At 43.8% G+C, this 27,200-nt stretch overlaps 1 protein-coding gene across 1 annotated transcript in view; it reads right to left on the minus strand.

The window, feature by feature from the left end:
* Positions 1-27,200, minus strand: part of NOX4 (NADPH oxidase 4) — a 148,873-nt gene that overhangs the window by 16,585 nt on the left and 105,088 nt on the right. The window contains exons 13-14 of the mRNA XM_018565857.1: positions 20,604-20,685; positions 654-773 (exon numbers count right to left, since the gene is read on the minus strand). Coding sequence (XP_018421359.1) covers positions 654-773; positions 20,604-20,685 — 202 coding nt within the window. The remainder of the gene's footprint in view (positions 1-653; positions 774-20,603; positions 20,686-27,200) is intronic.

A 27,200-nucleotide genomic window follows, 5' to 3' on the forward strand; every position in this document is an offset into this window, starting at 1 on the left:
ACTGTCTAATATTGCAGCATGCTTGCTGGGGGCAGGAACATTATGGATGAACTTAATAATCTGCACAGAAACCCTGGGATGGGGTAACCTTTAATGATCTCTTGGACAGGACTTTCTGGATTCCCAAACAAAGATGTAATTCGCTGGTACCTGCTTGGAACATTCCAAGCATAGACAAAGGCCTAGGCATGTGTGGATGGTCAGAATCATCAAGATTCCCTGTTCCCCATCTTACTTCCTTTACTCCCACACCTAACCCCCACTTCATATCCCTATCTATAATTAGAATTTATGTAATTAGAACCCTCTCTTAATATTCAGCTGTCCAAAATCAAGGCACCCCAAACAAAACACATTCTACAGGTTTATATATACTTTGATTAGCAGAATGATCACTGTCTGTTCCGACTGAACTCTGATGTAGCTAAAACCTTTATTTCTGCTAATATTACGTTAATATACATTGATATTATAGGCAAATAACATGTTCTTATTTATAACGGCACAGACTTTCTTAATTATTGTTTTTAACAACAGCCCACACATCCAATGTTCGATGCCACTCAAACGTGCCCAATGCTGCTTGCCCAGGTGGCCAAATCATGACTTTACCTCTGCAAAAGAATGACACATGAGGAGGGGTTTATACGTACAGTAACTGGTTCAGTATTGATGCAAATGGAGTGACACCAATGCCTCCAGCAACACAGAGGCTAACCTCATAGTTCAAGGCTTCTTCTGAAGGGCTTCCAAAGGGACCATCAATGTAAATTCTGTGGAGAGACAACACAAGTGAATTTTAGCAATTAAGAGATTTGTTGTACATTAATCCGGGAAATAGTTCAAAGTAGTTTGTAAAGTGAAATCACATACAGTGCTGTGTGACCTCACATTATTCAGAAGCTTTGTCCTTTGTAAATGGTAAGAATTTTAGCCATAACACTTTTCTTTCAACAATTTAATTTGATATTTTACGGCATAAGGGCTGAGCCACAACGAAACAAAGTGCCTCTCTACTTTATTATGGGGATGAGCTGGGGTAGATATGAATGACAAACAATACTATGGGAATATAACATTGCCTTCTGACAGTGGCTGTGAACCTGTCATGGAAGGACTGACAGCTTTTTCATCACAATTTCTGTTCTCATTTAAGCTGATGTGAATCCTCATGGTGCCCCAGAGTGGTTGACACAATGTTTGTCTAATGATGCAAAGTCAGCACTCCCCCTCGTCGCCCTGTTGCCTTTGCTGCCATGCTCTACTGGTCTTCTTCCTGGTCCAGCTTCTTCTTTCTTTAGCCATTGGTCAGCCAGCAATGATGGAACTCCCACACATGAGCACACGAGCTACATCATTCTATCACCTAGCTCTTACAGATGCCAGGATTGTACAATTAAAAATAAATTTGTTAGCAGGGAGGGAAATAGGTATTTGGCAGAAGAGACATGAACAGTATGTAAACCTGATAGCATTTTTTTTAAATCTCAGCTTGGTTGCCCTTTTAAGCTGATAAACAAAAATGATCTAAATACTGTACATGTGTATTCTTCCTTGAATCTTGGTGAGCTCTGTGTTTATCATCCAGTTCTGTGCAGTAATCCAATGTGAAACTTGGAGCTTCCTGTAATAAAGACTGGTCACCTCTGCTCTCTCCTTGTGCAGGGTGACTGATCTTGTCTCCGCCCCCTCCTGTAATAAAGACCGGTCACTGCTGCTAATCTTTTTATTCAAAGAATCAAGCAACTATGCCGGTCACTGCTGCTCTCTCTCCTTGTGCAGAGTGACTGGTCTTGTCTCCGCCCCCTCCTGTAATTTTCTGCAGGTAGCTTGTGGTGGGTGGGGTCTGCTGGGCACCTCCCACATCTCTGCTTTCTGCACAGGCTATGTACAACACAGTGATGATGTCACTGCTACTTGTACAAGGAAATTCCTGGGTTTGCAAAGGCATTTGTTGCACATAAAGTAGATTTACAGGTTATAATTTTTGCCTGGAAATCTAATTTAAGTGCTCGTGTACGTGACAGTAAATGGCCGTATAGCGTACAACGCGGCTGTATGTCCTCTGCCAGGAGTGACAAGTGCAGTGTACAGCCACCAGTCAGCCTGTGGAAGTCAATGGTGGTTGTACACATATATACACAAATATATGCAAATCCAAGTGGCTACATGCATACATTTCTGCCGTGAGTGACTGATGCAGTGCATAGCCGCCACAACTCAGCTGGTGTGGTAAGCAGCGGCCACAAGCAAATGTACGTGAAGCTGAGCAGCCACCAGTGCACAGTATGCAACTTCTGGAATGCAGACTGCCTGTTTACGGCCCTGTAGAGTTGCAGCTGCACAGATTCACGTACATTTGCTTTGGCCGTTGCTTACCACACCAGCTGAGTTGTGGCGGCTATGCACTGCATCAGTCACTCACTGCAGAAAAAATACAGACATATTGAATACTAGACAACCATTTACTGCCGTGTGCATGAGCAGCTTTACTGTATGTGGCATTTGCTTTTAAGGACGCTCCAAATGTTACAAATCTTTCCTCCTTAGATCTATTTTTATTAAAAAAACACACACAAAAAACGGGGTAAATCTGCCTGCAGCACATTATCACTGATAACAGATAATGAGATTATGAGTCTAACCAATTTACTATTCATTTATCTCCTAATATCATGATGAATTTAATAAAATAATCTGTTTTTTCAATCAAAGTCTTCCCATCAGAACAAATGATGGGACAAATAAGACTATAATAGGGTTGCTAATCTCTGATCTAGGAAACAGATGAGGATCATATTAGTATATGTGCCTTTGGGAGTCAGAGCTTTATATGTAGATTTACAATGTGTTTGTGTATGAAGCATACACATGATGCTATTCCTGGTCTTTGTACTGGAAGACAGGAGGAAAATGAATTTTCTGTTACCTGTCAACTAATAAGATTCCAGCTGACTGACGTGTTTCTGGACAGTTGAGTAACACAGCGTCAAGCCATAGGGATTGGTCCAAATATAATTATTTTGCCACAATAAACGGGTCTATCCAAAGTTGCCAGCCTAACTTATTTCAAGGGTTATGCACAAATCTCCCTTCATTGGGGCTTTGATTCTGCACCGATGGTTAATCCTGGATTTAAATTCTTTGTGAGCTGAGGTTAGAAGCTCACTCAGTTGCCTGCCAACTTCTTGCCCATGGAGAATCCCCACATCTGTTAAAACTCACCATCGCCATGCCTCTCCCCCCACCCTGTTGCACCGGTGGAGGCAGGGGTGTCCCTAGCTTAATCATAGCATGAGGCAGGGGGGTGCTGGTGGCCACATTCTGGAGGAGGGGGGGTGCTTGATGGGGTGCTGGTGGTACATGCTAATGGTGCTCTGGCTGGCGACCTGGTGGTGCACCATCCAACCACTTGTTGGCATCCTGCCCAGCTCACTGACATCACTGGTTGCCAGGAGTTGGGCAGAACACTGGCCATACCATCCCGCTCAGCTCCGCGCAACCAGTGACATCACTGGCCCTTACACATGTTCCCTGCCAGCTCTTAGCAATCTGGGACACTAAGGCTGGGAAGGGGGCATCCCACATGACCCAAAGAGATACCGCCTGAGGCATCATTATAGGGATGTCCCTGACTGGAGCCCTCAGTAAGTACTTGGTCATTCTGAGTACAGAGGAACATGTGACCTCCTCCCAGGATGCGTTGTTAAGGGATGAGTGGCCAATCATCAGGTACAGATGCTGTCAGATGAGGAGGAGGAATAAGTTAACCCAGTGTAAGCTCCAACAATGGCACAGAGCTTACACAGAATTAGGATTTAGAGCTCTAATGGAAGACAGGGGGAATGTAAGTATCAGCGGATGGGGGTTCTTCATACAAGAGCACCTATCAATTTACTACAAATTGGCAAAAGTGACAAAGTCTCTTTCTCTAGAGGTCCCCCGAGGCTTGATCCTCACATGGCTTCCAATACCAACTCTATGCTGATGACACCCAAATCTATCTCTCTATTCCTCAGCTCAGCCCTTAAGTCTCCTTGCACATCACTAACTTCCTAACTGATATATACAGTACCTGTTCCCTTCAAGATCAGTAGCATAACGATTTGTCCCTTCCTTCATGCCAGGGTGCTTGGCGTAATTCTGGACTCTGGACCTATTCTTTCATCTCCATTGACAATCAATGTGCACATGCTCACTTCCCGGACCTCTCCAGAGTCTCTCCCATCCTCTGGAACTTCCTACCCCAATATGTACAGCTAACTGTGCCTGTAGGGGATCCCAGAAAACGAATTTCTTTACAGAAATATGTTCTCTTTGGAGTTTAGGAGATTAAGGGGGGACATTATTATCTTGTATAAACTGTTCAACGGCGACAGCAACATTAGTAACAAACTATTTACGGTTAGCTTCGTAACAAAGACCAGAGGCCACCACCACAAATTGGTAGAAAAAAAATTCAGTTACAGTTAGAACGGTTAGGGTCTGGAACTCTCTGCCGCAGGAAGTAATTTCAGCGAAGAGTGTGGAATCATTCAAGAAACTCTTGGACGAGTTCCTTGGTGACCAGAACATAAAGGGGTACAAGTACTCTTAAAGAGCAAAATCACACATGGACTCATACACACACCAGATTAAACATAAATGCATACACGCAATAGGTTGGACTTGATGGACTTATGTCTTTATTCAACCTCAAATACTATGTAACTATGTAAGCCTATTCCGCCTCTAAGTAAAAGCTAAACTTTTAATTTCTCCATCAATTTTAATTACAAACTCCTTTTTAAATTGTAAGTTCTCACCATCAGGGCCCTCCTAACCCTCTTGTCCTGACTAGTATTGGAATTGTACTGTCTTCCTTTATATTGTAAAGTGTTGCACAATCCGTAAATTAAAATGTATCTCCTTTATAATAATAGGAGGGCAAATACTGTATGAAATAGGGGGTTTAAGTCAGAGCTCCCCTTTAATACCACCGCTTGTATTTACAAAGAGGCTGCAGTGTCAATAGACTTGTGAAAATAAAAAGAAATAGTACAGTGATTATCATGTGAGAAATAAACAAAATGTGGGATGTGAATATAGAATGTCAGTTTCCTTGACAAGTAGCAATTCCGTCTGTGCCTTCATAAGGGATGACACAAATTTCAATAAGGAACATCTTTGCAGTGGCGGCAATCTGAGGCCTGACAAAGAATATGCTAAATGCACTTTTAAATAGGCAATATGATCAGCATTTCATGTGTCACTCCCACGACAGGGAAAGCAACTAGAGTCCTAGAGAACTCTTATCATTTTGCATAGAAATTACATAAATATAAGTTCTAGAAACTTCACCAAGTCCATAGGAGAGGGCTTGGGCAAAACATATGTGCAAAGAACAAGGCACAAAGTACACTAAAAATTCCAACTTACAGTGACGCTAAACTCAGGAATCAAACCTTTAAAATGCATTCAAGTACCTCAACGTGTTTCTAAACCCTCAGATTGTTTTGCATATATCTACTGCTAGCAAGCATTAGATATATGCAAAAAGTTTTTTTTTTTTTTTTTAAACCCCGCTTTAACAGTGGTTTAAACTTACCTGTGTCTTCCCTGCGCGCTCCGGGCCGAAAATGTGAAAATTCTCAGGCGGGCCGCAAAGGATCTTGGGGCGCGCGCATGCACAGTTCCCATTTTCGACCGGGACCCGAGGAGGGATGCAAGGTAAGTCTATGGACGCGTGCACCCGCATGCAGACACCGTGGGACAGGAAGTGCTAGCAAGACCAGAGGAGTCAGCACTGGATCGGACACCCGCCACAGCACTGGAGAGAAGGCTGAAAACATCAGGAAAGAAAAAGATCGGATTAAGAGACATCACTTAAGGTAAGTGCTTTAATTAATGTTGGGGTGAGGGATGCCTTTGATGTAACTTTAAGGCCCGGTGCAGACCTGAGCGATGTGTGTCGCGGGATCGCGCGGCCCTAATTGATTTCAATAGGGTACATCCGCGCGGTACAATCGCAGGAAAAAGGTACATGTACCTTTTTTTTTTGCTATACACAGCTCACAGATCGCCCAGGTGTGCACCGGCCCTAACTATTAACAACAATGAGGGGAATTTATCAAAACTGGAGCAGACAAAATCTGGTGCAGTTGCCCCAGGCAACCAATCAGCTTCTATCTTCAGTTTGTTCAGGAGAGATTTGAAAATGAAAGAGAAAAGCTGATTGGTTGCAGTGCACAGCTGCTCCAGATTTTGTCTGCCCCAGGTTTGATAAATTCCCCCCAATGTATCTTATTTGTGTATCACTGGGCTGTAGATCCTCAAATCATCTCGGAATTGGTGCTGACACTGTCCTTCCTTCTGGAGGGTGGCTACTTTTGTTCCCCATGGTCCCTGTGTGTGCTGTAGACATGTAAACTGCGGAAAAATTTGGTTTGGTTCAGATATTTCAGGAGTTGGGTCCGAAATTGAATTTGGTTCGGAGGTTTCGGATTCATTTGAAATCTGAATTCCGTTAGTTTCGGATGAGGTAGCGAATACCACAGAAACATATACAAATATTAATACTGAAGCTGAATCTCCTAGACCCGAATGGCATTCTGGATCCGAATTTCCGAATTGCGTTCAGGATCTCCCGAATGCCATTCGGATTTGGGAGCCATATACCTATATTACTAAAGCTGAGGCTCCCAGAGCCGAATGGCATTCAAGAGCTCCCGAATGCAATTTGGAAATTGGGATCCCGAATGCCATGCGGGTCTAGGAGCCTCAGCTTTAGTATTATATGTATATACTGTATATGGCTCCCATGTTGCCGTAACGAAAATTCGTATTCAGACACATTTGGATGCATTAAACCGAAAAACCCATCTGATTGGCCAGAAAAGTCCGTGTCTGAATATCCGAATTTTGGAAAATTTATACGAGTTTTGATTGAGAACGAAACGAATAGCACATGTCTAGTGTGTTGTAAAGTAGCCACCGCTCCTGCAGGGAGGAGGAGGTTTAAACCTGGAGTTGGGCTTAAAAAACTTTACCCCTAGCACTTTCTAAAACCAAACGCGTACCTTATGAGATCTTGGCACCCCCATTACAAAATGATTTGAGTTTCCAGCATCAACGTTAGACTTTGCAACTCTAGTTCTTATTTATTCCATGGGAGCACCAACATCAGCACATACATGAAAGAAACCAACTGGCTGAGAGCAAAGCTTATCTGGAGGCTACTCCAATCCCTTGAATAGCACTGCTAGGCTGCCGGGCCCAGGCCAGTGGACATTTCATAAAAAGAAAAAGATGTTTCTGGTTTCAAACATCAGTTGTAATTTTTGGGAGGCTTCCTCCTATGTGGAAGGGCATTAGGCACACGGATGCACTTGTTATTCCACACTGAGACTTTTCAACCTTTTGTATAGAAGAGGAAAGTCTTTTAAAAGTACTCTATGTCAAAATCAGCCAAATGCTGCACTGACTGTCATGCAAGGCTGTGCAGCTATCATCCTGAAAGTCGCCCACGGGGAGATACCCACTTTGTGAGGCCTAACAGCACAAAAAAATAGAATTTTTGAATTCACCGTCATATTCTTTACTCTGTGTTCATTGAAGGACACAGCGGGATCTTAAGGATCTTGACAGATGGGTTTATATCACCCCCTGCAGCAGAAGTTATTGAAAGTGCCTGCTGGTACCATAATGCGTTGTGACTAGTGTAGATAAGATAGGTGCTCATAGTGACTGCCATGGATGGCGCCATGCAGAACCTCAGAGATGTGAAGATCAGTCACCAGCACTCCAAAATACAAAAACAAATATATATTTTTTGCAAATAACGTCACAGAGATCAAAGTAGCCAATGTTTTGGGGCCAAGCAGGGTCCCTTCCTCAAGGCGCCACAGTGATAATGAACGTTGGCTATTTTTACCTATTTGCAATAAACAATATTTTCTTTGCATTTTGGAGTGCTGGTGACCTATCTTCACACCAGCAGCAGAAGGATGCTACGCACAAGAAACCAAGACAGCTCATGGGTGGCCCCTGCCAGTGACCAAATCTCCCAACTGCAACAAGCAACTCAGTAGAAAGCTGTAAGCAAGCAGCAACGCAGTAAGCCAACAAGAAGGTGGGTGCTCTGTCCTTCAATGGAAAAGATTTTATGGTGAGTACAAAGATCCTATTTTCTCTTTTATTCATTGAAGGACACAGAAGGTTCCTAAGGACCTTGACCGATGGGATGTAATTAGGGATGCACCGATACCAATACTAGTATCGGTATCGGTGCCAATACCAAGTATTTGCTCTGATAACTGAACTTCTGCTCAGAGGAAGATTTCCTCTGACCGTCATTGCCGTAGGGGAACATGGAGCCAGCTTACCATGCAAACAGAAAGCTGGGCAGTGAGTAATAACCCGCCTCCCGGTTTCCTGATTGGCCGGGAAACCGACTCCTTGCCGATTGGCCGGGAAGCCGGCTTTCCAGCCAATCAGCATGCAGACGGCTTCCTGGCCAATCAGGAACCCTGGAGGTGGGTCATTACTCGCCGCCCGGCTTCCTGATTGTCCGGGAAGCCGACTCAATGCTGATTGGCTGGGAAGCCGGTTTCCTGGCCGATCACAATCAAGCTTGTCAAACAACATGAAATAATAATAGAGGGAGGGTCATAACAGAAAAAAAAACAAACAGAACTCCCAACCTAAAGAGACAAAAATCATCTAGGTCTTAGCTACGCGCTAGGCAAAAAAACTGAGTTGATTGTTGTGGTCGAGGGGTTTGGCCACCAGCAGGGGTCGCCCCTGAGCTGTCTTTTTTTTGTGTGCCTAGATTCCTATTCCTGCAGATACTGTTATAGTAGATCACCTGCACTCCATATGGTCTTATAGCCTTCCACAGACGTAGTGCTTGCAGTGATAACAGATGGTGCTGCAGGTGGCGATATAAGCCCATCGGTCAAGATCCTTAGGATCCTGCTGTGTCCTTCAATGAACAAAAAAAGAGAAATGGAGAATGTGTTTGCTTTGAACAATCCATGTCTACAAATGCAGATTATTGTGGGGTGCCTCCATTCAGAGTGCCTGGGGTAGTAGCAGGATTAAATGCCACCCTACTTGTGTAAATTCATGAACACTCAATATTAGAATTGCAATTATAAGCTGGGTTATGATGGTCTCAGATAAACATTGCTATGTAAATATATGTACCATTCACATTCTCTAAGTGAATTCTGGATAATGTTAAAAAAAGCCAGAGGAAGTAATCAGTATGGGAGGAATTTCCCCTCTGCTGATCTTTCGCTCTCAGGACAAATGGCGGGACAGATCTGCGGTTTTAATTATTCGTCTTCAGCTGAATAACAAATGACTAACACAGTGATGGGGACTCGTCCACGAAAAAAAAAAAAATCCTGTATGTGAATTCTTATTATTTTGTGAATATACATTTTATGGCATGGGGTACATCCACCTCTTCCCACCAGAGGCAGCTATACAAATCCCATTTAATATGTTATGTAGAAGGGATACAGAGATGCTGTGTTGTAGATGGGAGGAGAAACAGGAGCTTCTTAGCTGCTGAGAGTCAGTGCTGAGAGGAGGAGCAGGGGCTGCTGAGATGCTGTGTTGCAGATGGGAGGATGAGCAGGGGCTGCTTTGCTGCTGAGTCAGTGCTGAGAGGGGGAGCTAGATGCTGTGTTGCAGATGGGGGGATGAGCTGGGACAACTTAGCTGTTGAAGAAATAACGTCATCAGCACTCCAAATGATAATTTAGCAATAGTCCATTTATTGACACATTGCCATTCAATGCAAGCGCTTCAGGGCCTCAAGGGGTCCCCTTCATCAGGCTCAGAATGACAATGTCAATGTAATTCTGAGCCTGATGAAGGAGACCCCTTGAGGCCCCGCCAGCGAGATGCTGTGTTCCAGATGGTAGGAGGAGCAGGGGCTGCTTAGCTGCTGAGTCACTGCTAAGAGAGGGAGCTGAGCTGCTGTGTTGCAGATGGGAGGATAAGCTGGGACTACTTAGCTGCTGAGTCACTGGGGGAGCAGTGGCTAGAGAGATGCTGTGTTGCAGATGGGAGGAGGAGCGGAGCTACTTAGCTGCAGAGTCACTGTTGAAAGGAGGAGCAGGGGCTACTGAGATGCTGTGTTGCAGATGGTAGGAGGAGCAGGGGCTGCTTAGCTGCTGAGTCACTGCTAAGAGGGAGCTGAGCTGTTGTGTTGCAGATGGGAGGAAGAGCTGGGACTACTTAGCTGCTGAGTCACTGGGGGAGCAGGGGCTAGAGAGATGCTGTGTTGCAGATGGGAGAGCAAACAGGGGCTGCCTTGCTGCTGAGATGGAAAGCTGAGTTGCTGCAAGAAAAACTGAATGCCTTCAGTGCTTTTGCTGTAAAGTTAAATGTACGCAACTTGGCCGCGGGTTCTCTTTAAGGAGAGAGACAAGTAACTCAATAGCACAGGAAAACATTTTCCATTTCTCCGATTTTACAGCCTGGCTGCAGCAGTCAGCAAATGTTTTATTATTATTATTGCAGAATAAGTTAAATGTATTTTATTAGGACTTGATGAGTAAACTGAAATATTCAGGATCTTTATATTTTCCTTCCTGCGTTTCTTTCCTACAGACGCACACTAGTCAGTATCTAACACCTAACACGACTATTATATTGTTTTTCTTTTTTTTATTTATCAGGAATCCTTTACAGTAATAGTTATTCGATATGAGCATTCTATATATCACAACCCCAATGCTACTCCGGACCACCAAGGCTTCCTGTAAAGAGAACACTATTTGTGGGGTCCTCATGACCCTGAGGGCCCATTCACACCCGAGCATAACGCTGATCGTTTGTTACCTTGCTGTAATAGTGTGCCGTTCTGTGCGCTAGGTGCATTGCATCACCATTCATTGAATGGCACCCCAATGCACCTCCTGGCATCCATGCATTGCAGTGTTGCACAACACCATGCATTGCGTTGTGTTGACAAAAAGTAGCACATGTTCTACTTTTTACCCGTCGTGACGCAGCACACGCACAACTGCAGGGAGGCGCGGTGGACTGTAGTTCCACTTTAACATGGTAAAGAGATTTTTAGCGTTTGGTTTACATTTGCTTTAGCCGGGCACTATCACTGGCAAGCTGGGATGTTAAAGCCCTCAGAGGTTCCCGGGGTGGGATATCTCCCCCATAAGTCACAGTTTAACTTCTGAAGCCAACGACGTTGTCACACTCCATCAGGGCCAACAGCCAGATAACTGGGAAGTCCAGATGTTAGAATGTGACATGTCTGTAATAGACTTGTGCGCCGTCAAAAAATGTGTTCTGTTTCGTTTCGGAATATCCGTTATTTCGTATTTCGTAATTCGTAACTGAACTCAATTCGGATTCGTACGAAATACGAATTTTCGTTAGTGGCGGTTATATTTTCGTAACTTTACGAACATTCGTTATGATGAAGTTAAAAAGCAAAATACCTTTGTTAATATATTGGAGTGGTAGTTGTTTTTTTTATCCGAAATACGAATTCCGTTAACGGATTCCAGATCCGAATTTCGTATTTCGGATAAAGAAAAAACTACCATCAATCAACTCCAATATATTAACAAAGATATTTTGCTTTTTAACTTCAATATAACGAATGTTCGTAACGGAACGAAAATACGTCAACAGATTTTCGTATTTACTGCTTGTATTGTAATGCAACTCTCAGCAGCAGAAGAGAAAACCTCTGACTGGTCAACCAAAACGAAATACGAATTCCGTTAACGGATTCCGTATCCGAATTTAAAAAAAAAATACCTTCAACTCCAATATAAATGTACTTTGCTTTTTAACTTTAATATAACGAATGTTCGTAATGGAACGAACATACATCAACGGATTTTCGTATTTTCTGCCTGTTTTGTAATGCAACTCTCAGCAGCAGAAGAGAAAACCTCTGATTGGTCAACCAAAACGAAATACGAATTCCGTTGACGGATTCCGTATCCGAATTTCGTATTTAAAAAAAAAATACCATCAACTCCAATATAAATGTACTTTGCTTTTTAACTTTAATATAACGAATGTTCGTAACGGAACGAAAATACGTCAACGGAATTTCGTATTTCCTGCCTGTGTGTGTATTGTAATGCAACCCTCAGCAGCAGCGGATCCGCATCTCGGATTTAAAAAAAAATCTTGTCATGTTGTTCAACCTTATTTACATTTTACAAGGGTAATATTAGTTCCTGTTTCAAAGAAATTCGGATCCGAAATTCGTTAACGGAATTTCGTATTTCGCATATAATTCGGAAACTGCCATTCGGATTTCGGATGCTCCGAAATTCGGAATTTCAGGAAAATTCGTACGAATTTCGATTCGTAACGAAACGAATCGCACATGTCTAGTCTGTAATAGATTTGTGCTGGGAGGGGGTGGGGGGTGAGGACAACCAAACAACTATAGACAAGTGTCGGAGATATAAGAAGCCAGCAACTTAATGAACCCAAGCCGCATCATTAGGGCCTATTTTTAAACAATTTGCAGGGCCCTTATTCTGTGAATACCTGTGAGCGTTCGCTCCGAATAATGGCCAACGTGAATGTTCTTAACCCCTTCGCAACCCAAGACGGGATAATCACGTCATGAATCGTGAAGGGGTTAAACAGAAGAAGCCGCCGGAAATCCATTTATATTTGTAGAGCCGGCGGCCGGCTTTACAGTAGAAGTGATTCTGGCGGCTCAGCTGCCACTACGGGAGCGGAGAACGTTCGTTCACTGATCTCCTCCCCGTTCTGTGGGACCGAGAATGACGTGTATTACATCACTTCCTGTTATTGTTTGACTCCTGAAGCCCAGCAATAAGCTATTGAAGTGCGATCTGCACTTCAATAGCTTATTTTAGAGTGTAAAGGTGACACTGGGGGTGTTTTGGACCCCCAGCATCACCTTAAAGAGTACCTGTCACCACCAATATGCTATCACATTAATTTAAATATTAAATGAATGTAAAAATAATTTTGTAAAAAATGTTAAAGTGCCCCCTGTCCCTGCGAGCACATGCGTTGTCACGTAAACACGTGTCGGCGAATGAAAACGACGGTTACGCTACAAATGTCGGGTATCGCCGTGCACGCCGGAGTGAGAGCAATAATTCTAGGGCCAATATTCATGCATATTTCTAAACTGATGACCTGTAGGGGCCTTTTAAAGCGTTGTCTATGGACTTTTTGGGGTACTGAAGTTTGTCGTCGTTTCACGGTTGCACACAATTTTTAACCTTGGCATGTTGGGTCTCTCATCTTTCCTATTTTAAAAACAAAACAATGGTTTTACATAGTGTTTTGGGGCACTACATTTAACTTAAGTGCATTTTTTACTAAATTTTATTGTTTGTTCATAAGTTGCAATATAAAAATTTGCAGCTGTCACCATTGTATTCTATAGCGTCCGCGTCGCAAGAGGGCGGAACCGGCGTGAATTTCAAAAGTAAAAATAACGAGAAAAAAACCCCGAAAAGAACTATAACAAAAAAAGGAAAAGAAAAATTAAATAATCAGACTACCAGGAAGGTTAAGCGGTTTTCTTTTCAGGTTTAAATGTATTGTGAGGTAATTCTGTAGTATGGCCACTAGATGGAGCCAAAGAGGTTGACAAATTAGTATTTATTCCCTATGCTCCTCGGCTCCATCTAATGGCCATAATGCAGTATTGCATCACAATATATTGAACCTGAAAATATATTAAAGGAGAACTATTAGGCGTGTGAAAATCACTCAGCCTCAAATTCGAGCCGACGTGTGACAATGAAACTGTCACACGTCGACTCAATAGATCGGAAAGTGAGCGAACACATACCGTCGCTCGCTCACTTCTCGATCCTGTCCCTGCAGAGATTTCCCCCCTCCCCCGTCCGATCCTCCAGCGTTGACTAGATAGGCAGAGCCAGCTGTCACTCATGCAGCTGGGTGGATCCAGACAGTATTGTCCCGACTGCGGCGTCTCAGTATACCGCGAGCTGTAGCTCACGGTACACTGAGCTTTGGGTGGCGGGAGGACGCTAGTTTGTGTCCTCCCTTAACCCTTAGGAGAACTATGGGGAAAAGCACTGACCTCATAGTTCTCCTTTAAAGACGTTCATTTTTGTAATTGTTCCCACAAAATGAATGTTCGCAGGTCCCTGCAAAATGTTTATAGGTAGACCCCTTGTCCTGTCAAACTTATTAAGCCCTGCACCCAATCTTACAAGTATAAGTGCATACATTTTCCATTTCTAAATTTCAGCTTTTTTATCCTCTCCCGCCAGACGTCACACAGAAACAAAATGGGCAAAAAAGTCACAGGAAATAAAGACGGAGAGAGAAATGTATAAAACACTTGCAGCTGTATTTAATTAAAGCCCAATCTTCCCGGTAATAATACATTTTCAGCACGGGCTTGTTCTCATGACACGAGCACAGCTGTTGTCACGTCGAGTTTTTGCCTTTCTTTCCTCCCCCTTTTCCATGCAGCTGCACCGAGATAGGGAACGAGGAGGATACGGAGGAACATCATCAATGTGTCAAATGCTCCCACTTGTCTCTGCCCCCCCGCCCCCTATCTATCTATCTATCTATCTTATCAATCAATCATCTTTCTATCTATCTATTGTATCTATTTGTCTATCTACCTATCTATTTATCAATCAATTATCTATTTATATCTATCTACAAATGATCTCTCTCTCTCTCTCTCTCTCTCGTCATGTGAACAAGTAATATCAGCACATCATCATATGTGACCAGTATCTATTGATTGGTTCTCCGTCTATCTGTAGATCTTTCCAATGTTTCCTGGAATTCTGCACTAGAGATAAATGTAAAATAGTCCGGAACCATCCAGAAGAGATGGAGATAGAACAGAGGCGCGCACACGGAGGCTGACAGTTTGATGTTGCGGAGAAGACCATCTAAGTAGCCGGTTACCTAGCAACCCGGTGTAAGTGACAGCGTCCTCCCACACTTGTCAATAACGCTCACTCTCAGCACGCTCCACTCACATGTTGCAGTCTGTTGCACCTGGGGAATTTGCTTGCAGGTGATCTGCCACCAGCCCACGGCCCCATATTCCTCTCATACTTCTACAGATGACATGAAGACACGGCTGTCATTTATGGGGCTCTGTAGCTCTATACTCACCATTTTCTCCATTATAAATAAAGGGGTGCTCCACATAGATAGTTCTTTTTACCCCTTCCCCGATCTTTGCTGGTGGTGAAGCATCAAATCAGATGTATCATTAACTTGACCTGGGAATGGCCAGCTACTCATATGGGGATATTTCCCATATATACTCAATTGTACTGTATGGACTTCATTTATAAAACTTTCCCCAGGTGCATAGCCTAGTGGGTGCTGTTCGCACAGCAACAGTGCCTCTCACTGGCACAGACGAGTACAGAAAATTCCTATACTCCTGTATATGGGAGATTCCTTTCCTCCCGTACCTAGGAGATTCCTATACTCCTGTACATGGAGATTCCTATACTTGGAGATTCCTATACTACAGTACATGGGAGATTCCTATACTCCAGTACATGGAGGTTCTTGCCCTAATGTACAAGCACACACCGCATACTCTCAGTTGCAGCACCGAACCCCGATACCTTCACTTTGCTCTTGTTCAGCCATTGGGTGGCCTCTGGTGAGGTCACTCTTGCACATGTAAACATGAACAGGGCTGTAACTACAGACCATGGGGTCCCATAGCAAAAATGTGATGGGGCACACCGACGACCTCTCTTTACTGTGAGTAACGATGCCAAGATCTCAGAGACTGATCTTGTACGTCTGAAGTTGTCTCTACCCTGCAGTCTTTACAGGTGATTAGAGTTGTCATCAAGTGCAACCACCCCAACCCTTTATGATACAGTACTGTATTATCTTAACATGTTCACGGTTTAATTTCACTCAACAACCTAATGAGGCCCCCTTCCACTCCCAGGCCCCATAACACCCGCTCTCAGCAACCTGGAATGCTGTGTCCGCCCCCCTGCAGCCCCCTGCCAATGTGATGCCTCATTATAGGGATGGCCCTGGTCATGGTAAACCATTCAACTGCTATGGGGTCTAGAGCAGTCTGGCTAGGCTGTTATTTATGCAGGTACCGAAAGCATCTGGCAAATACATTTGGATAATATGAATGAATATATAGTTTGGGAGCCTGTATAGGACTGTAAAACAAAGCTATTATTATGCTATATTCTGAAGGCCCCATTGCCCACTCTCCTATTCCTTCATAAAGACATGATAAGAATGCATAATGGGAATTTACAACTGCGACCTTGGGTTTGTTTATTCCCACGGCCTCATGGTGGATCAAGCAGATGGGTGACGGAGCAACACACAACGGTAGTGAATTGCTGAACTAGTCAAATTGCTCAGCAAATCAAAATTGTTTTCCTCCCTAGTTTTCAAAGTAATAGAATAAGGAGCTTCCTGTCAATCTTGGCCAATGTGCCCTTTCGACCTATGCAACCCTACAAATAACAGCAAGCGCAGTCATTCTAGGAAGACGTAACATATTCCATTTTCTTTCCTGTGTCCTTGAGTGGATACTATAATATGCAGAGACATGTTTAATCCCTTCACGATATCGCTGCCCGAGGGTAATTTGGCGGCTTCAACAATACATATATATTACACAAATCACTTTTCATTTATCAAATAAAGATGATCTGTTACTATCTGTGGCAGCCATTTCTCTGCTGGTTATTAGTACAGCTGGTGGAACATTTCCATACATCAACTGTACCTGGATTTAATCTGGAAAAACAAAATAGCAATTTAAATATAACGTTTATTTTCCTAAAGATACAAGTATGAACCCAAAACGTTTGTGGCATATAGCTTAATTTTTTAAATTACATTAATTAGGGATGCTCCGATACCGGTATTTCCGTGTCGAATACCGATATTTTTTATTTTTTTTGTACTCGCCGAAATCTAATACCTAGTACCAGTAGTCCCATTTAGGAAGCCAGGCAGCGTGTAAAGACTCGCCACCCGGCTTCCCAATTAGCAGAGAAGCTGTACCCAAGCTTCTCGTCACTAGATGACGAGGGATCATGAAGTCGGCTTTCCGGCCAATCAGAAAGCTGAGCGCTGCGTCATTACACGGTGCCCGGCCTCCTGATTGGCCAGTTTCCTAACCAATCAGGAACCTGTGCAGCGAGTCATTACACGCTGCCTGGAAGCATGAAGCCGGCTTCCCGGCCAATCAGAAAGCCGGGCAGCGTGTGATGACGTGCTTTCTGATACCGGAAGTATTGGGCTAGGCATCGGAGCATTTGGGCGAGTACGAGTACCCAAATACTTGGCATCAGCACCAATACCGATACTAGTATCGGTATTGGTGCATTCCTAACATTAATCGTGATGGTAAACATGCATTATGCCATTTAAAAATAAATAAATAACTAAATAAATAATCCCAAATTTGTTGTTACTTATTTATAGGAGTATACTGTTTTTTATTTCAGTGTTTTTCTGCACAGTATTTTAAAGGTATTTTATTGCGATATCTTCAGAGACTTCAAATAACAATAAAATACACAAAAATAAGAAAGAAAAACAAATACATTCATGTGTATTGTTTATTTAAAATTTTAAGCTGACGTTTGTGTGGGTTTTTTTCAAACAATTTGAATAATAACAAAATGAACGCAAAAAAAACCCCACTCAGGATCCATTTAAAAGCTATTGCAGCCTTACAGTGGAACTTTATGTAAAAGAAGCAAAAGCTAGCAGGCAGTTTGTTTTTGTCTCTTCTGCAATAAAAGCTTCTTACTTCTATCATCACGAACTTGTTTAGAATGTGCACTTTCCCCATTACTGACTTATCATTTCTTATTTTCACTCTGTCGCTGTATGGAGACGGCCATCTTGGTAGAGGCAGGGATTTTGCTTCCTCATGTCAGAGCCTCCAGCAAGGAGAATAGTCAATGCACATTCACATACCAGGAAGTGCGCTGATACCTGGTGTATCCCCTTCCACCCTAAGTGGAGTGGCTCTTCAGTGTTGCTGGAAGTGTAATCAGTCTGGCTGATTTGTAGTCTGTGATCATTCGGTCATTACTAGGTGCTCTGCTATTGTCTGCACCTACCTGTAGTGGGGAGTGTCCCTGCCTCACCAGTCAATCACTAGGAGTTTCATGGCTAGTGGTGTATGCTGGGGAAGTGTATGAATACTCAGGGATCACCAGGTGCTTAGGGAAGTGTGTCCCCGGGCTTAGCCTAGGGGTAGGATTTACAAGGTTGGAGAACCTGACTAGGCCTCAAGCCTGCAGGAGGCCAGATGTGGACCCAGGTGGGGTCTGGACCTATCTGGAAAGGAGTACAAGAAGAGCCTATGACTACTGCAGGTGCCAGGAGGGCAAGGATGGCATGGATCTTAGAAACAAGTCTGGTGTCTCTCCCAGGGAAGATCTCAAGTATGTTCTATAGCCAGACATGGTTCTGTTACACAGTGTCATCCTCTGCTCAACTAAAGTATTAGTGCACTGTGAAAGCTGAAAGGCATTGATAAGTCTGGAGTCTATCTGTGGCTATAGATGTCTGTAGCCCTGTCCCCTCTCCCCCAGTTTGGTTGTTGTATAATAAAGCATCTGAAAAAGCACCTAAAGTGACTGGCGCCCAATTTACTGTTCACATCCCACAATCTCGCTAAGGATCCCACCCTGCGAGTGAAATGTCACCACACCCTGCCTCTGGGGTACATCACCTGCCTTTGGGGGTCAGGGGGCAGTACACTGGCAAGCAAGTGAAACGGGGGGAGGAGGAGGGAAGAAGGCATCTGTGTCTCTGATGGTACAGAGCTGTATGAAGGGAGTGGACAAGGGAAGAATCACTGCTTTGACTCATTGATTAGATGGGTATGTATTTTAGCTTAAGCTGTTGAGCTCTGTAAGCTACAGTTCTCTTTTGCCACAGAGAAAAAAGAGACTATAGCCCCACCTGTTGACTTAAGAAAGATAAGCAGTGCATTGTCCAAATGTTGTAAATCTATTTATGTAGTCTCAAAACAAGACCCGCTTTTACTGGACCATATATATATCTATAGATATCTATAGATATCTATAGATAAATATCTATAGATCTATAGATATCTATAGATCTATAGATATCTATATATTCAAGAATATAAAAAAACATATATACGCACACACATTCACTGTGAGGGTTATTCACAACGCTGCCGAAGGATCCAGCCGTAGCTTTGGCTGATACGTCGGCTAGCTTTGGTTACGGGAGGCCTTCGAAGGGCTGCTGTACGGGCTATTCACTATAGCCCGTACAGCTCCCGAAGTTTGCCCAGCGGCTCAGTCGAGCTGAAGGCATATGCTTCGGCTCAACTGAGCCGAGGTGAAAGCCGAAGCCGACCGATCGGCCGGCCATTGGCCAGCCGAAAGCCTGCTACTGTACTGACAGCTGGGTGGAGCCAGCCGTGATCCCGCGGCTGGCTCCGGCCAGTTGCACTGACAGTTCAGCGTCCCCTGGTTACCAGGTAACCAGGGGACGCTGGACTGTCATGAGAGCTCAGCGGAGGAGCCGGCGGCGATATCACTGCCGGCTTCTAGTGTGGCTTTTCTTTTGTCTGCAATAACTCTACCCTGATTATAGAAGAAAAACCTACAGAGAAATTCTTCTCATGGAAGAGTTAATCCTTGGGAGGCTCAAATAAGTATTTATGAAACGTATGGTGATGGTATGGAAACAAGCAAAAGGGATCACTCCTGATGCAGATTTGGGTTATGGTCTTGTTCTGTAATGGATGCTTCTTTTATTCCATCAATGTTGTATGTAGAGTTGATCCATGGAAAGAGATGATCTTTGGTGTGTCTGTGGTTGCTGAGTGGAAATTTGTATAAGCGGCTGTCACTTCTGCTGAGCGATCAGATGGTGCTGTAGTAGAGAACGGCTTAGCTGGCCAGGCTGAGCCGTGACAGCTATTTGAGTGAAGATCATGCTGTCGGGCACACAGGAGCGATGTGCCGCTATAAATAAAATACAGAGTTCGGGAGGAGGGGAGTACAAGCCGGGTGCAAAGAGACCATACACATATAGTAGTAAGGAAAGGAGGCTATGAGTTACAAGGCTATGCCTCTTTTTCAAGCCAGCAGGGTACCATGTATGCAGAAGAACTGGCGGGAGCGAGAGGGCTTTTTAAAAATGAGAGGTGGGAGGAGTAAACGGCCGTGTCGGCAGCTGATTGGAGGGAGCTCCAGATGTTGGATCGGCTGAGTCGAACTCCTTCTGCACTTTGGGTCGGCCGAACATGCTGAGTATGTTCGGCCGTCCCGAAGCCAGCCGATGTACGGCTAATTTCAGCCAATGTATGGCTGAAATCAACTGTACAAGCCTGAAGTGAATAGCCAAACAGCGTTCGGCTCACTTCACTTCGGGTCGGTTATTCACACGGATGCCTATGGCAGTTTTGTGAATAACCGTTTGTGTGTTTTATTTATCCTTTCTAAGTGCAGTAACCCAGAAATACCCACACCAACCAAAGCTAAAATCTGGTTATCTGGCCGCTCTATAGGTTTGGCTCCGCAGATAACCATTGTCCTTGGCACTATGTGTCCTCTGCGTATTTTACTTACTTTGGGTTTATCCTCTGCTGAAAAATTGGAAGGATTTCTGAACCTTGACTCCACTGTGATGTCAGCAGGCTGCACAATCTTTCTGTCAAGGAAAAAGAAGAAAAAGACAGTAGTTTAAGCATTACTATGAATCAGATATGTCATATAGATGAGTGAGTAAACCTCTTTTATAAGGCTAGGCTAAGACGAGCATCGCTTTTGGCAATTACATGACAAGATCATTGACATTTATAGGAGCCGTGGCAGGCTCAATAGCCAATTCTAACTTGTAATTTTATCTGACAATGAGCATCAACCTAATGGCAGGGTTGAAGAGGAAGCAGAAGGTTTACAGAAATAGAAGCCAAGTGTTTTTAAAGAATACCGTTGTGTGTGTGTGTGCTCCCTATACCCAGCTGATTGAATGTCTCCAACCCCAGAAGCATTAAAATCATGATCTCACTTTAGCATGTGCTTTTCTTCAAGTGTTTGGACCTATGTACAAGAACAAAGAAAAGAGGTGGAGGGAGCAGTCAATGTAATATAAAAGAATGTATCCTCAAAATCTATTCACATGGGTAGGATCCGGTGCTGAACCCAGAAAACCAGTGAGCTACCATAAGAAATATACACATTTAAATGACCCCAGAGCTGCTTTTAAGCCAATGGGCACATTTTCTGGCTGGATTTCCATAGTGCTAAAACTGTGTTTTTGACACAGAGTTATTTATGCTTACATTAAATTATAATATATTTATTATTAAAAAACAGTGTGCCTTCCTCCTTCCATACATGACCAGCCTGCCACACAAGATACTGTATGTCAACTGGTTTCCCCATGAAAAGGGGGCAATGAGCCTGCAGCCCCTGCACTGGTACTGATGCACTGAGCAGGGATCCCCATTAACCAAGGTACTGCTCTCCAAACTGATGGGCAATGGGCTCTACAGCATCCAAGTGCCCAGGAGGTGTTGACAGGAAGTGGGGGGTTGTGTCCTCTCCCTGATAAACTGGATTAAATGGTTCAACAATTTCACCATGTGGGCACATGTGAACTGCATTCGAAGCTCCCGATACATATATTACTAAAGCTGAGGCTCCCAGACCGGAATGGCATTTGGGAGCTCCGAATGCAGTTCGGAAATTCAGATGCCGAATGTCATTCGGGACTAGGAGATTCAGCTTTGGTATTAATATCTGTAGATGGTTTTCTGTGGTATTCGCAACGAATATTCCTAAACTCATCCGAAACTAACAAAAATTCTGATTTCGTTTGAACCTGAAACCCGAACTGAATTAAATTCCGGATCTGAATCCTGAATCCCGAAATAATGAAATAACCGAAACAAAACTAATTTTTCCACAGCTTACATGTCTATTCTTCACTCGGCCGCCTTTGGCAGCTTAGTGAATAACCTTCTTAATCTTCTGTGCTGTTACCTGCAATTTTTTACAGTGGTGACAGGGTCTCTTTAAGCGAGAAAGGCAGTGACACGGAGCTGGCCAGCACCCAGCTGCAGACAGCAATAAGAAATGGGTCACTGGTGGATAGTTAATCTTAAAGGAGAACTATGGGGTCAGGGCTTTTCCCCATAGTTCTCCTAAGGGGAACGGGAGGACACAAACTAGCGTCCTCCCGTCACCCTAGGCTCAGTATACTGTGAGCTGTAGCTCGCGGTATACTGAGACGCCGCAGCCTGAACGGATCCCTTCAATTATGTCAGGATCCACCCAGCTGCGTGAGTGACAGCTGGCTCTGCCTATCTAGAGGCAGAGCCAGCTGTACCCGCCCCGTCCATTCCACCAATCAGCGCTGGAGTATCGGACAGGGGAGGGGGGATTCCAGTCACTCCCCTGTCACGGCTCTCTGCAGGGATAGATCGAGAAGTGAGCGAACGCCGGTATGTGTTCACTTCCCGATCTACTGAGCCGACCTGTGACATTTTCATTGTCACAGGTCGGCTCAGATTATGAGGCTGAGTGAAAATCACTCACCTCATAATTCTCCTTTAACTTCCATTACAGTTGTATTAAGTTAATATATACACTATTATGTGACTGCTCCGGCATGTTGGCATCACTCAATAAGAAAATGGTGAGAGCAGAAGTCTAACTTTTCAGCGGAACGTTAGGTAGGAAATATGATTTTTGTTTTTCCTTTGACATTTTCTTATACTCATGTAAATACAATGTATAATGTAAGGTATGGAATGGAATGGATTTCTCAAGTCACTCGCTCTGGAAATACCATTTTTTTCCCCTTGAGTTTATTGTTCACCGTATCCAGCCTGGAAAACTGGATGTGTCATTGTTATGTAACCTCATTAGGTGGAGAAGATAAATATTTTAATCAGGACGGTGCAGCTGCCACCGCTACGACCAGCCAAGCCGTAGGAGTGTATAGACCATATTGGTGTGGAAATTGGATAGTTCCTTCCCTCGCTCTGCTATCTTCCCCAAACTCTGCCGCTACACAATGTTTATTTTTTTTAAATGAAACACAATAATTGATTCTGAGACCATGAAAAAATATGAGGACCAAATTCTTATGTCTAGCAATTCATGTATTGTACGGATTTATTTATGCCTAAAAGTACACCCAGGGGTACATCATGGGGGGAAGGGTCTGCTGGTGGTGCATGGTACCTCTAGCTCTGGCTCTGTCCAGCATCCCGCGGTGCTCCCTGACATCACTGGTTGCTAGGAGCTGGGAGGAACTCCAACCAGAGCATCCCGCTCAGCTCCTGCCGAGCAGTGATGTCAATGAGCTGGGCAGAATTCCGGCCAGAGCTTCACAGGTTGCTAAGACCTCTTAGCAACCTGGGACACTGTGGCCGGAAAGGGGGCGGCGGGAACATCTGTTGCTCCCCGCCATGTGACCCAATGAGATGCCGCCAAGGGCAACCGTGCCTCAAGCTGCCTCATTATAGGGGTGGTTCTAGGTACCCCCCTAAAGAGCCAATAGTCACTGATATGTCTAATGGTAACAGCACACAATTCACTCCAATAGTTTGGCTAATTTTTCATTTTTTTGATTGACTATTTTCCCTATTTAAAAATCCAAGTATGGATGGAACTTTTTCTGTTGACTTTTCATATTTGTTTTCGGGGTGAATCAGCTATAAGAAGTCAGGCAAGTTGAAAATATCCAACCATTTCCATTTAAAGCCCAATTCAACTTTCAGTTGGGACACATGGGGTGGGGTGGCAGGTGTGCCTGTCACCCCTTTTTCCAGCCAGAGCATCCCAGGTTGCTAAGAGCTCTGTGGCGCTCCACCTGTGACACTCTGACAGGCATCCCACCCAGGGCCGGATTTCCCACAAGGCCAACCAAGGCCCGGCCTCTGGGCACTCGGGGCAGCAGGGAGTAGAGGGGCAGCAGAGGTGTGGAATTCCTATCTCCCGATGCCCGGGCGGGTAGTTGTTTTCTACATTTAGCACCGCGTTGGGCAAGCAGAGCTAAATGTACAGCAGGGAAGCCGCCGCTTGTTTCCTGTGTTATCTCAAGAAATCTAATTAGCCCTCCCAGTTGTTTTCTTAGAACTACAGACCAATTAGTGGCTGTGTTGTGGAGATGAGAGATTGTAAGCCCTCAGGGGCAGGGCCCTCCTTACCATCTTGTCTTGAATTGTATTGTAATGTTAGGGAAAGGAAAGCAAAATAAGAAAAGTGGCCTCATGGGATTGTTGCCCCTATCACCCATGTGTTTTTTAAAACTATTTATATTCAAATAGAGGTCTGTGGTCACTGTTAAGTACATGTCTCTCTGGTACTGCTTTGCTGGTTCTTTCTGCTTTGTCTTTGTCAGGTTACAAGCTGCCTGCTGTTGCTAGGAAGATTTACCTCAGTTGCTGGACAGACCTTCAGTCAGCTGAGCACAGGATTGGTGACAGGTTTTTGGAGGGAAAACAGCTGAACAATGAGTGTAACCTTTCCCCCTTTATAGTCACTCCTGTCAGTGGACAGTGTCAGCATTTACCTCAGGACTGCCAGCTGGATTCACCTCTGGATTAGCTTCAGAATTCCTTTTGGATCTGTAGATCATTTAACCTGGTACACACTTCCAGTACACTGCAGTAATAGAGTTAAAATTATCCCCTACTAACATGAATAGGTTAAATGATCCATAATACAACTACATGTTATGTACTATGGACCATGATTTAACCTATTCATGTTAGCAGGGGAGAATTGTAACTCGATTGGTGTAGTGTAGTGGAGGTGTGTGCTGTATATATGTACTACATATACGGTACACACTGCAGCAAAAGATTTACAATTTTTCTCGTTGCATAGTGTGGGGGTGTTAGACTCGGTGAGTGGCAACGCATGCGCGGAAGGTCCTTATGTGAAGCTGACCTACTGGCAGTACCTGGATGCGCCGTCAGAGGTACGCGCGGTCGATGAGTTCTCACTGTCGATAGAACAGGACCAGCCCTGATAGAGAGCTCCTCCCACCGGACCAGGGCCGACTCGCCGCTGCTCTCCCAGTAAGTAAAAAAAAAAAAAAATCATAGCGCAAGCTTCGGCGCTATGTATCGGGGGCATTTTGACAAGTACTTGTTAAAATGCCCTGTATCGGGCCTGATTCCGATGCTAGCATCGGTATCGGGACATCCCTAGTTAACAGAGGTTACGTTTGGTAATACAGGTTAAAGTCTATTTATTGGTTAAATTGATTAAAACCTAATAAAGGGGCCGCCGCCTATAGGTATTCCACATTCATTGTTGTGTTTTTACTTTATTATTTAGGTGTTATGTTATGATGGGTGTCAATTGGGAGTACAATCCTTATATTGTAAAGTGCTGCGCAAACTGTTGGCGCAATATAAAATCCTGTATAAAGACAGACACGGAGAGACTAAGTGGAGGGGCTACATGACTGGGGGGAGGAATAGTCCCGGGAGAAAGGGTTAAAAAATAAAATGGGAATAGCTGCTCTTACCTGATTGGACGTGGGAGTCCAATGGGGGCTGAGGGACGTCCTCTTTCTGGAAATCAACGAAGGAAGCAGGTTGTCCGACCCTCCCTCCCTGAATTTGGTGGTTATGGGGGTTTCTTTTGTCACAGTAGCTTGGCGGGTTAGGGGGTCTTTGGGGGATCTACAAAATCAGAGTTCATTACAAAAATGTGGGGGGCCCTCAGCTGGTATGGGTGCTTCCCCCTGTTGGTTTCCGGATTTGGAAAGGGCGGGGGCCTGGCCCCTTGGGAACCCGGAAGGAGTAAGTGTCCTCAAGCTGGTTGTGGTGCGGCTGGGGACATGGGTGGAGTGTTAAGAGAGGCCTTTTTTGGGCTGGCGGCATCCAAAAACCCCTTCTCAGGTCAACCCTTGTTTACGGTATTATTTTTTGTATATTTGGTTTATTACTTTGGTTATTGTTAAAGTTGTTTGTTTAATAAAAGGGCTGCTGTGGCCGTTAAAATCCATGTCGCGCAGTCCGAGTGTTTATTGGGGTTTTTAACGGAGGGACGAAAATTGACGAATCCATCAGTCATGATAGTAAGAGAAAAAGGTGCAATTTAATAGTTTAGCAGAAAAAAAAATAAAAACTGATAATTTTTTTTGTTTGTTTAGAAAGCTGCCGTCGTCTGACACCACCCAGTCCATAAAAATACTTTGTGTTGACAGTTCACAACAGGACATAGGAGATGAATGCATTTCTGGCAGATCAAAGGGTATTTTTCTGTACTTGCAGGGTCATTAAAGGGATAAATCATGGGGAAACTTGTATATAGTGCAGAGGGTTTTTTTTTTCACCTTGACATACTAAATGTAAATATTTAATTATTAAAATAAATGTATTTGCAGAGATGTACTGCATGTTTTTTTAAATTTCATCCTGACTCACTATAATAACATATTTATTTATTTTGTATTTAGAATAAATGTATTTGCAGAGATGTATTGGATTTTTGTTATTTCCCCCTGACATACTATAATTAATGTATGTAATTATGTATAATAATTAATAGGGATGCACCGATACAAGCATCGGTATCGGCGGCGATACCGAGTATTTGCATGAGTACTCGTCCTCGTGTAAATACTCCGATACAAAAAACGAGTACCTGTGCCGCGTCTGCCATCTTCAGGGACCCGAAAGTATCCCCCTAGTGGGGAAAATAGATGAGCACATGTCCAAACTCCAGACCATAACATTGTATAGTGTGGCACAGCTATATCCTATCCAATTCTGCATACCTGTCTTTATATTATAAAAAAATGTAATAATAATATAAAGCCATGTATACAGAATTGGATATAGCTGTGCCACACTATACAATGTTATGGTCTGGAGTTTGGACATGTGCTCATCTATTTTCCCCACTAGGGGGATACAAGCCTTAGTTAGCAATGGCATGATAAATATTCATTTCATTTGTGTGTGCATGTCCATGAGAGCAGAAGACTTTAAAAAAATGTTTTGTTTTTTTTTATGTGTGAATTTTTAAACTTTTTTTTATACTTAACTTAACATAGGGAGCTAACAAGCCCCCTATGTGATTGCACAGATACAGTGACAGGTCCTCTTTATGGAGACATCAGGGGTCTAAAGGATGCCTAATGTCACCTAGGGGTCCCAAAGAAGCTGATGAAGCAACGGGATAGGCGGTGGA

Source organism: Nanorana parkeri, unplaced genomic scaffold, assembly GCF_000935625.1.
Source record: "Nanorana parkeri isolate BGI_ZX_2015 unplaced genomic scaffold, ASM93562v1 scaffold896, whole genome shotgun sequence".
Lineage (NCBI taxonomy): Eukaryota > Metazoa > Chordata > Amphibia > Anura > Dicroglossidae > Nanorana > Nanorana parkeri.